The 11,639-nt window shown below is 42.8% G+C and overlaps 2 protein-coding genes across 6 annotated transcripts in view; both read right to left on the bottom strand.

Annotated features, from left to right (window-relative positions):
- Nucleotides 1–941: 941 nt before the first annotated feature.
- Nucleotides 942–8,355, bottom strand: MYL7 (myosin light chain 7). The gene is made up of 7 exons (XM_048512884.1): nt 8,220–8,355; nt 5,019–5,129; nt 4,342–4,417; nt 2,864–2,968; nt 2,072–2,150; nt 1,531–1,579; nt 942–1,142 (listed from the first exon to the last, which is right to left on the bottom strand). Exons 1-7 carry the CDS (start codon nt 8,220–8,222, stop codon nt 1,041–1,043), a joined length of 525 nt encoding a protein of 174 aa, XP_048368841.1. The 5' UTR covers nt 8,223–8,355; the 3' UTR covers nt 942–1,040.
- A 2,045-nt stretch (nt 8,356–10,400) lies between these two features.
- The window catches only part of GCK (glucokinase), a 40,653-nt gene continuing 39,414 nt past the window's right edge, over nt 10,401–11,639 (bottom strand). For all 5 annotated transcript variants that reach the window (XM_048513559.1, XM_048513556.1, XM_048513560.1 and 2 more), the window contains one exon: nt 10,401–11,638. In XM_048513559.1, coding sequence (XP_048369516.1) covers nt 11,494–11,638 — 145 coding nt within the window. In that variant the 3' untranslated portion in view covers nt 10,401–11,493. The remainder of the gene's footprint in view (nt 11,639) is intronic.

The raw sequence follows: 11,639 nt of genomic DNA, 5'->3' as shown, positions 1-11,639 counted from the left end.
CAAAACTCTTAACTCCAGAATAATCACTCCAGTCTCCTAGGCTCTCTTGTCTTGTCTCCAACTGAACATGTTATGGTTCCCTTTGCCTTTCTGTGTTTACCCCATCAGGTAAAAGATAAATGCACATTCATATTATTGCAAGATTGGTGCCCTGTCAGTGTGAATAGACACAGATCATAAGGAGATAGCCTAGCAACTTGTTTGCTCTGGGTTGATGTCTGTGAAGAAAAAGCATTTTTGAGTGCAGTAGAGGCAGAGGAAGACTGGTTTTGGTGGGTTTTCCAGACTGTGTGGCCGTGGTCTGGTGGATTTTGTTCCTAACAAAATCCACCAGACCACGGCCACACAGCCCGGAAAACCCACCAGAACCAGTTGAATCTGGCCGTGAAAGCCTTCGACAATGCAGAAGAAGATAGTTGCAGATGTGGGATGTAGGATCTTTCTGGGGATCTGCCAGGATAGTGGATCTAGTCCAGTGGTGACAAACCTTTGGCACTCCAGATGTTATGGACTACAATTCCCATCAGCCCATGCTGGCAGGGGCTGATGGAAATTGTAGTCCATAACATCTGGCGTGCCAAAGGTTCGCCACCACGGATCTAGTCCCTATTGGAGTGCCTGTTCTTTCTTAAATGCTATACACAGGTGTATTTGTTTAGCCATTCATTAGTTGCCTTACTAGTTAAAAAGGACATTTTTGGAGAAGTGTGAAGGTGTATGGATTGGTGGCATGGATTCCTACCATTCAGTACTGTCCACAGTCAACTTCTGCTGCACACTTTCAGAGCCACTGTGTTTAAGGATCTTGGCTCCTGTTAGAAAAGGGACAAGAAGATCAAGTACAGTGAAAGCCTTTGCAGATCTGCCATGTTATAAAATGTCACAATCATCTTCACCTATACATTTCCTGCCATCTCACATGCACAACTGGAGCCCAATTCTTTCCTCATTGGGGTTTTTATTATAGAACACTTAGCAATGTAGTGCACTGAGTAGGCTGGTAGACACCACACCCTGTGAAAGTTGACAGTGTTCTTCTATCAGTCTTCCTTCTCATCACCATGTGTGATGATATAACATAAAGATTTGTAATCAATATTCCCAGCCACATCAATGGGGGCTACAGCAAACATTTGCTCCACCTAGAAAAAAAGAAAAGTGCAAGAAGGTAACAATATGCAATCATTCATAATTGATTATATGGCAGGCACTATCCAATTGGAGGTTGGAGTTTTCTGGGAATTACAACTGATCTTCAGGCTACAGGGATCAGCTGCCCTGGAGAAAATGGCAGCTTAGAGGGGGGAAATCTATGGCAGGACATACCTGCTTCCCTTCTTCCTTCCCTCCATCTTTCCTAGGATCCACTCCTAAACCAGGAATTTCCTACTCCGGAGTTATTATCCCATTAAAGTAGAGATTTTAAGTGGCTCAGCTGAGGAGGGATATTTTATTGAGCCTGTGAAAAAGAAGATCCCAGTTGTCAGAGAACGGGGATTTTAAGAGGGAACGCTTGGGGGAGATTCTCACCTCCTCAGGAGAGAACTTGTCTGCCTGCGTTAGCAAGAGCTGTTTAAACCTGGAAATCAAAAGTTAGAGTTCAGACATCAGCTATATTTCATATTTCTCTCTACTGGGCAAATGTGTCTGGGTATTCTTCCTGGTCTCCTTCTCTGGCAGAACATTGTTTCAAATTTCTCCCTATTTTAGCTGTTCTGGATGCTTCATTCAAATTTTGTCATTGTGAGTTCATACAATTTGTTGTCATTCATTTGGGTTCTGCCCCCTACTTGGGTCCTCTAGACATTACATCTCTGAGTGGGTACTCTTATTTAGAGTTTATTATAAAGCTTTTATTATTTTGATATTGACATCCATTTTCTAGGATGTCGCTCTTAAAATTATCTGGCATCACACTAAGTTTGTGGGCTACTTTCCTTTTTGCCCCTGTTTAAATCTTTGAAGTGTTGACAGGCATGGGAGTCTCCAGTTATTAAGGAAATGGAGGTGGGGCAGGGGGGGTCAGAACCCAACTAGCTATACCAAGGAAGTAGAGAGTGTTTGTGCTCACTCATCTTTGTTGACATAGCCAGTTCCATTGGGGTCAAAGAGCTTGAAGGCAGCAAGGATTGATTCTTCTGGGTCAGTTCCTGTGGAAGAGAAGAGAAAGACTGTTCAGGATGATGCACTTTTAAATCTTCAGGATGATGCACTTTTAAATCTTCAGGATGATGCACTTTTAGATCTTCAGGATGATGCACTTTTAAATCTTCAGGATGATGCACTTTTAAATCTTCAGGATGATGCACTTTTAAATCTTCAGGATGATGCACTTTTAAATCTTCAGGATGATGCACTTTTAAATCTTCAGGATGATGCACTTTTAAATCTTGCCAGATAACCTGGACCTCTTCTCTTCGGGAAATCAGGCTACCATAGTTAGTTCAAGCAGGGGCTTAGGGTCCAAAGGGGGAAAATAAAACTCTTGCCAACCTCCAGGTGGGGCCTGGAGATCTTCTATAATTACAACCGATCTCCACACTTCAGAGGAAGGAATGGCAGCTTTGGAAAGGCGCTCTACGGCATTATATCTTACTCAGGTCCCTACCCCCCCCCCAAACCCTGCCTCCCCCAGGTTCAGCCACAATTCCCCAGGGATTCCTTAAACCAGAGTTGGCAACCCTAACTGTAAATGATGCTGGGGTTCCATGGGGCAGATTCCATATCTTCCAACATTTAGGCAATTAAAATGAAGAGATGCTTTCATTCTTAACTACTTAATGTTGAGGAATGATGACAGCAGCACGTCATACTTTCATTTTCTGTGGACTGGCCTCTTTCTCAGTAAGTGGCATTAACTCACCATTCAGTTTCTCTCCAAAGAGGGTTAAAAAGACTGTGAAATTAATCGGCCCTTTCCCTTCCTTCAGCATCTGTTCCAGCTCCTCATCGTTCACATTCATTTTCCCTGTAGAGAAAGCAGACACCCAATAAAAACTCCCTTTCCAGATGGGTGAAGCCTTTTATATTTCCTGTGGTGGGCAGAAGTCATCATCCAAATTCAGTGGAAGGTACCATGGTACCTTCTGTACATCATGGATGGAGTCACCAGTATAAATGCCAATCTTACAATTTCAATACTTGAAATAATTCCATTTTGCTTTTCCTGGGAAGGAAATGTGCTCGGTAATTTACAAACATTAAATTACATAAAATATTATTATATAATGTTGATCCCTACTGGGGTCTTCAAGGCAAGAGACATACAGAGATGGGCTGCCGTTGCCTTCCTGCCTATCACAACCCTAGTATTCTTTGGCAATCTCCCACCTAAATACTTGCCAGGGTCACCCCTGAGAGATCAGGCAAACCTGGGTCAAGATCAGGCAAATCTAGGCACACAGATACATAAAAAATTAAGTTCATGGTGGGACCAGACTCTCTTTGATTCTGGAAATTTGCCCCTTACATGGGAAACCCTAACTAGGTATGATACTGGGAGATTCGTGAGCAGACTTTTCCAGTGCTGTTTAGGAGAAATGCCTTGTTCAAACTGGGGCCATAATGCAGGTGAGAAGGGATTTAACCAGTGGTGTGATCCAAAAATTTTAATAACAGGTTCCAATGGTGGTGGAATTCAAACAGTGGCGGCGCCGCACACACGCACCTCCAGTCCCTATTGGGCAGGGAGGTTGCTTTAGTAACCCCTTCTCAGCACTCAGAAAAAATTAGTAACCACTTCTAGAGAAATGGTGAGAACTGGTTGGATCCCATCTCTGGATTTAACCCTTTCCTACTACTACAGGTCCACCAAAGGAACAAGATGCCCTTTCCCACACTGTTATTAGTCCTGAATATGAAAAAGTATATTCATCCAATGACATCCATGTGAAAGCAGAAAGTTTAAACTCTTTCTCATCCCAATTCCCACAGCCAGAATATGAATTAGGGTTCTTTATGGACTCTATTAGGTTTAAAACCCCTAAGAAGTTTCGTTCACAGCTCTCCTAGTGTTTTCAGCTAGTTAATCCCTAAAAAGTTAGATTTCAGCTAGTTAGACCTGGAGCTCTACCACTATTATAATTGAGCTCCAGACAAACAAGATCAGTTTCCCTGGAGACTGTGGCATTATACCCTGCTGAAGTCCCTCCCCTCCCTTTCCTAGGCTCCACCCACCAAATTTTGAGGTATTACCCAACCCAGAGCTGTCTTCCCTAAAATATTCCATACCATGGCCTTTGTGCCTGACACTGTTTTCCTCTGTAGCAGCTAATGATGTGATAATGTAGAACCCTCTGAAAATGTATAGAGTGCCATTTCCTAACAACTGGACTCACTCACCGAGCTGGCCATAGGTCTCTTTCAAGTCTGATTTGCTGATAATGCCATCACGGTTCTGATCAATGCAGCTGAAAGCCTTTGGGGAAACATAAATATACTCTTTGGAGTTCCATTCCTTTGTGCCACCATGATAAGGATACAGACACACACAGATGCACACAAACCCCTACCTACAAATGTGTCACCATCCTACCCACCCCAGGAATCCATATCGCCTGCCCTGATGTTATCACTCCAGAATGTTTCCTTTCAGGTCAGCAAAAGAGTATCTTGACAGACTGAAATGTTTTCCAAAGATTTTCTGAATGGTACCATTATATTAGCCTCAGTGGCACCATTACTTGTAGAATGGCCTTCATAGCATTGGATGATAAGTGTCTGTGAAAAATGACCCCTAAGCAGAGGCGTAGCTCCAAGGGGACAGGGGGCTGCATGAGGCACCAGGCACACGCCCCTGTGGGCGTGTGGCAAGGGCATGGTGGGAGGTGTTCCGAGGCGTGGTAGGGGCATTCTGGGATGGGGGCAGAGGACACACCAGTGCATCAGGTGCTTTTTCCCCTTGCTATACCTCTGCCCCTAAGAATCCATCCCTGCCAAAGGCACTCAGTGAATATAGGCTGAATTGATTTCCTTGGTTTTCTGCTTAAAACTGGAAAGCAAGCTGTAGCCACCCTCACCTCTTTGAACTCCTGGATCTGTGACTGCTCAAACATGGAGAATACATTGGAGGAACCCCGCTGCTGGCGCTTTGCGGCTGCTTTGCTTCGAGTCCCAGCTTTTCTGCTGGCCTGGGAGGAAAAATCACAGATTATGGCACTGGAGATTCTGTTGTCCAGAGTCTTAGCCTGTCAACATGAAAGGGATCTTGGCCTTGTAACACATAGCACACAGCCTACACTTTGGGAGTCCCCAGATATTCAGTTTTTCAGGGAAGAAGTTATTACTCAGATCAATTACTCAGATCGAAAGTATATCAGAACCAATTTTTGAAGATGCATATGTACTTTTAAACTATCTGTCCATGTCTTTGGGCCCTCCATGCCCTAATATGAGCTAAAAGACTCATATTATAACACTGGAAAAATAAAAGCCCATCTCCAGTAATTCAATGAATTGAGAACCTTAGGACTATATCAAGTTTTGAATGCACAGCATATAGATGGCAATTTATATTTGGAACCCTTTAACAGAAACTTATATGTAGAGCCACTACAACTGTTGTTAAACAGTTTTTGTCTCTATGAATATCTTTTTTCCCCTGTTTCTTTTTAAAATGCTATTTAGTTGCTGGATAAAAAAAACAGACATGAAAGGGGCTTAATATGAGTTGACAAACAGAAGAGCCTGGAAGACGATTTCCATTCTAGACAGAGGTCAAATGAAAGCTACAGAGACAAAGTAGGATAAACTTTTCTCCCTCTTTCAAAATAATTGGAACTTGGAAAAACCTTTTACTTTTATTTATATCTGTGTTTTTACTTTGCTTTCTCCCTTTCTAAAGGGGCCTAGTGATGTGGATGGACTGTAAATCTGGGACAGACAAACCAAAGTATTTCTCCTCTTAAATGCTAGTGAGTCCAGTCCAAAGGCAGTAGACAGGCGGCCAAGGACAGCACAATGGCGCCACCTCCAAAGAGCTAATTGGCAGTGCGGGTGTCAGAAGAGAAGACAACAATTCTTTTCCCTCCTGAGAATGCCCATTATTGGAAATGATTCACGCCACTCAGTTCTGCCCCCGCCCCACACCAGCACAGGCCTAAACATATGCAGAAGCAACGGTGGGTAGTAAAACCTCCAGATTTGGCATCCATGCCACTTTCTGAGGTATTGGTAGCAATGGTACCAGCACAGGGTCACACTGCTGCCAAATGAAAGTAAGAGCTGTCAGAAGTTGGCCCGGAAAAACGTTCCCTTGTTCAGCACAGGCAAGAGAAAATATCTTGACCCCGCTTGGAGAATAAAGATCACTAAATTAGCGATTTCTAAAAAACCGGGTTGAGCAGAAATAAAACGTCCTGAAGATGCCTTGGGGGGAAAAAGCTGTGTAGAGTTCTTCCCCAAAATGTTTCTTTTAATATCCTCAATATGTTTTATTTGTGCTGTGCAGAAAGGGTCTGTGTCAGAATAGGCAAGTTTAACAAATGTAATTGGACTTTAGGCTGGAACAGTAATTTTTCATACATATAATGCACTCTGTAGCCAGTTCAGTAATAGGAATTCGGATCAGTTAAGACATGGTTGCTCACCTGTGCTTGCACAGTTTTTAAAACATTTCTGCTTTGTGTTTGGACTTCATTAATGTTAATGTGCTTTAAGTTTCCTTTATTGATTAAAAACAATTCAGTGGTTTAAGAAATTAAACGAACTCTGTTGCATTTTTGAGATGACCACATTTTTCATCACCAAAATACTAACCTGCTCAGAGTTCTAACATTATTTAATGCATAGTAGCAAAGTAGTGAAAGCCAACACTCAGATGAATTTGTTGGTACACCCAACAAAAGTACAGTTGATAGATGTTCTCCATTACTGGATGAGAGCCAATGCAATGTAATGGCTAGAATCCAAGACTGGCAGTACAAACCTCTGCTGAGCAACTCCAGTCTAAACCCACTGAAATAAATAGACTGGAGTAACTCTGCAGAGGATTGTCCTGGGAGTGTGAGAAGACCCAGATTCAAATCCCACTCAGCTTTAAAGCTTACTGGGTGACCTTGACCCAATCATTCTATCTCAGTCTACCCTACCTTACAGGGCTGTTATATGAACAAAATAGAGGAGTAGAAATCTGTTTAGCTCTTTGGGGGAAAGACAAAATAAAAATGTTACAGAGATACACGTTCAGCACCTCTACACATAATTGATACTAATTTCATTCCCTGAAATCCTGGAACAGCTGCGGTAGGAGGTGTTGAGTGATCCAAACAGAGTTATACCTATTTGAAGTCCTTTGAAACCAGTGGGCTAAGATTGGTGTAACTTTGTTTAGAATTTCACTTGCAGACATGTAATGATTGTATTAGATCTGTGGCAGAGAGCCAGACGATAGATATAGATGAAGTCACTCTCACGCACCTGCTGCTAGAACAGTTGGGTTGTTACTTCACCCGCTCTTCAGAGGAACTAAATGTTCTTCATACGTGGGTGGTTTTTCACCTATTTGATTTTTGTTTCTGGGGAGGTTTTTTTTGTTTGCTCAATACTGCAACATTCTGTTTTTCAATCTGTTCTCCTTTCATCCCACCCACATCTAGTCTCCTGGGTCCATTTATTTTATGTTTTGTTCGCTAAGATTTCAGCAATTATTTTTCCCCTTTTTGAAATTGAATTTGTTGCATGATACAAAAGTAGTAAGCGGCTTTGAGGGCTCTGATCAAAAAGCAGGATGCAAATCAGTAACATATAACTAAATCAGTAATATATAAAGAATTTGGAAGGTGTGACATAGTGGGGATATCCTATGGGATGATCACTTCCCCGAGAACCGAAGCACAAGAACATGTTCATTTAAGCATGCCAATTTATGTTAATGGTTGCCAGATTTAAAAGGCAGATCATTGCTCAGTGGAAGTGAAATTAGCAACAAGATGAAAAGTCTGCAAGGAAGTAAATCCCAAACAAGTTGCCTTTGGATCTCCAAAGCTGCCCCCTCCCTTGGATAAGAGGGACCCTTCCTGTTGGAAATTTAAGACAATTGTGCCCCAATCTGTTCTTCCTTGCATAAAGGCTGAACCATTTCTTTTAAAAAGAGATCCATCTATCCTATGTTTTTTTCATTGCCTTTCTCTCTAAGGGAGACAGCAGTAATTCAGCCTTCATGTAGGGCTGCCCAAAAGCCTGGAGGAAATTTGCAAAAAGCAGAGGGACGGGGTACTCACCATCTTGGAAGTCCTGCACAACAAAGGAATTCTGGATGGTGTCAACTGAGTGGGTTGAGCTATATCCCTCAGCTTATCTCTTGCTGAGCTAAATCAGGAATGGCAGCAGCAGAGAACCAAACTTGGCAGTCCTAGCTTTGATACTGTAAGGATGATAAAAGACCTGGGTGACAGGACCGCATTCCAGGTTTGGTAGACGGAGGAAACTATAGCTTCTCTTAGCTGAGAGGTCCATTCCGGACTGACCTTTTCCTTAGCCTTCTCTGTACAGAAGTATTGTCAGAATCAATACTGTTGTTGGCTGATGTTTTCTGCATTAATCAGACCTGTACCTAAGGTGGAAATGAACTGCAGGGGTGTTACTTTTCTGTAAATATTTTTGCTTTCTTTCCCACCATATTTCATAGAAATATAATATTTTTAGCAGTTTGGTCCTATGTGCAGCAAAACCCTTTGAAGTCAATTGTCTTAGATGCACCTAACTTAGTATAGGAGCAGAATGTGATTCTCGCCGCTCCCCAATTCTTGTGGCCTCAATCTCTCATCCCTCTTCCTTTGGCTGTGCTGTTGTTGCGTCTTATTTTAAATGGCACCTGCCAGAAAAGTAACATCTGTTATTGTGACATATTATAAGTACATAGAAGAGGCAGTTCCATGTAATGGCTCAGTTGTTGGGCTGGGAAGACTTGGGTTCAAATCCTGCCTTAACCGCTGCACAGATGTGTATCTTAAGCAAATGTAACGTTGCTGTGCCAAACTTGCCCGCCAGCATAGTGCAATATTAAAGTGGGATAGCCCTGCATATGGTTCTGGGAGCTCTGTGAATGCAAAGTAGCTTGTGATAAATTATGCAAATACCAACAGGCCACAAAATGACTTGACAGAGTAAAGCATTTTTATGGGGGGGGGGACAGGGGGAGCATCCGCGCATCAGCCTCCATTCATCCTTTTTTGGGGGGTTTCATCTGCCTGAGGCCCCTTCCGCACACGCAAAATAATGCGTTTTCAAACTACTTTCACAATTGTTTGCAAGTGGATTTTGCTATTCCGCACAGCTTCAAAGAGCACTGAAAGCAGTTTGAAAGTGCATTATTCTGCATGTGCAGAATGAGCCTGAGTGTGATTTTTTTCTGAAAGACTGCAGATCAGGTAGACTGTATGGTACATGAATGGGAAGGTGAATATTTTCAAAATTCCCCCACATGAAACAGCACTATTGGGCTGCCCTCATCAGCACCCTGTTACCATTTTTCTGCCTTCTGTGCCACCAGGGCCTTTTTACTGGCTTGCTTGGGGAAAAAAATCAGCAGCTGCTATTGAATTATAACCATATACCTATACAGGAACTACCAATTTTCTTGGAAGGCAGTGGAAAGTTTTCCAGTGACATTGGGAAGGGGGGGAGTGGTGGTTGTAGGAGAAATGAGCGAGAAACGTATGTAGATTCCTCCCATGAGGACACTTCATTGCCACTGTGAATTCCTCTGCAGTTACAGAGCCAGGATGGTGTAGTGGTTAAGAGCAGGTGGATTCTAATCTGGAGAACAGGGTTTGATTCCCCACTCCTCCGCCTGAGTGGCAGAGGATTATCTGGTGAACCAGATGTTTTTCCGCACTCCTACATTCCTCCTGGGTGACCTTGGGCTAGTCACAGTTCTCTCAGTACTCTCTCAGCCCCATATACCTCACAAGGGCCCCTTCTGCACACGCAAAATAATGCGTTTTCAAACCACTTTCACAACTGTTTGCTTGTGGATTTTGCTATTCCGCACAGCTTCAAACAGCACTGAAAGCAGTTTGAAAGTGCATTATTCTGCATGTGCAGAATGAGTCAAGGTGTCTGTTGTGGGAAAGGAAAGGAGCTTGTAAGCCACCTCCAGTCTCCTTACAGGAGAGAAAGATGGGGTATAAATCCAAACTCCTCTTCTTCTATAGCAGTAATGACTACACAACAGGGAATCACTGCCGTGTGAAAGCATATTTTTACCTCCAGCATTCTTTTTACCATGACTTTCGCCATAATTTTGTGTGCTGTTTTCTGTAGCAAAACATTTTGTTGTATATTTAGGCAAACCTTATTTATTCCTTACCCTGTCATTTGACAGCATATTGTACTTCAAACTGTAGCAAGCCTTGATCTGTAGTCTTAGGTAAGGCACAACAAGGACAAGCGGTGCAATATTTTTTTTTACATTTTTTATTCTTAAAATTTTAAATACAAAACGCTCCTGCAGCATGGCGGGAGACAGAAACAAAGACATCATGGCAGTAAGAAGGATATCAGAGTCAAATAACACTATGACCTGAAATGGGGGTTCTGAAGGAACTTGTCATGGGGAAGATGTTTTACAAACAGAATTGTACGTGCGGTTGTGTTTTTTTGGTGCAGATGTCTTGTTTAAATAGCCACCACAGATCTGTTTGTACCACAGATTTTTTTTTAGGTCTATCGATTGAGACATCTGAAATCTGATTTCTGCAGGGTGTTGTATGTGGTGTATTTTTCAGCTTCTAGTGCTGGAAAACTGAAGTGGAATCAGGCCAGAATGAGGAGTCCCCAGCCTTGGTTGAACCTGTGGATGCTTTTGGAATTTTGAGAACGCTGCTGCTGTGATAACCAAAATGTGGAGACTGAGCAAATGATCAGAGGTGAAGCATATCAGCTAAATAGTTCTTCCTCTTGTAAGGATATTCATTTGGGCTCGTGTTCACTGAAGAATGTAAGGAATGGCTGGCGAAAACATCAAAAAAATCTCAAGGTGGCAGGAAATTAAAGAGGTTACTCAGTATCCTTCCCTGCTGCTACTGATAATCCTGCCATCAATAACTGACAGGCACACAATATGAATTCCCTCCTGAACCTGATTTGTTGAGGGAGAAATAGTTCAGTCCAACTGGATTCAGTTTAGCCCAGAACCCTTCTTTAGAGCATATCACAAAAGAAAAACAAAACAAAACATATTCATTCCCATCTCATCCCTCAACCCTACCCTACCGTCAGACTAAGTGAAACAGTTTATTGCATACTCCACTTGCATTAGTGGAGAAGATTTTAAAAACAGAAAAGGAGAGGCAGCAGTTGGAATAGTTATTGTGTTGTCTACAGGTAGAGGCTAAGGGTGCTTTGGAGGAACACAGTAGCCATCTATCCCCCTCCCCCCTCCCAGAGAAACCTTCTTTCTGTTGTTTGTGCTCTCAGCCTGGCACCAGATGGAGGCGCTGCCCGTGTGAGGTGGGTTGGCTTCCCTTTCAATGGTCCTTTGCCAGTGGTGTTTCACTGGCCCATCATACAGGCCATTTTGCAAGCCACGGCAGAAATGAGAGCCGCTCCCCGCCCGCTGCCTTCCTCAGATTGCAGGAAAGTGATGTCGCAGCCAGGTGTAAGTTGTCTGACCGTTGCATGGAACCGATCTTTGAAGC

The sequence above is a fragment of the Sphaerodactylus townsendi genome, linkage group LG12 (assembly GCF_021028975.2).
Source record: "Sphaerodactylus townsendi isolate TG3544 linkage group LG12, MPM_Stown_v2.3, whole genome shotgun sequence".
NCBI classification, from domain to species: domain Eukaryota; kingdom Metazoa; phylum Chordata; class Lepidosauria; order Squamata; family Sphaerodactylidae; genus Sphaerodactylus; species Sphaerodactylus townsendi.
Note: the sequence above shows the minus strand (reverse complement) of the source record. Positions and strands in the feature narration are given on the sequence as shown.

Excerpts from the sequence above, each read along its gene's own strand:
- MYL7 (XM_048512884.1), bottom strand. Across the intron at positions 4,418-5,018 it reads AGATCCAGGAGTTCAAAGAG|GCTTTCAGCTGCATTGATCA; the intron begins GTGAGGGTGGCT and ends GTTTCCCCAAAG. Across the intron at positions 2,969-4,341 it reads AGAGACCTATGGCCAGCTCG|GGAAAATGAATGTGAACGAT; the intron begins GTGAGTGAGTCC and ends CTTTCTCTACAG.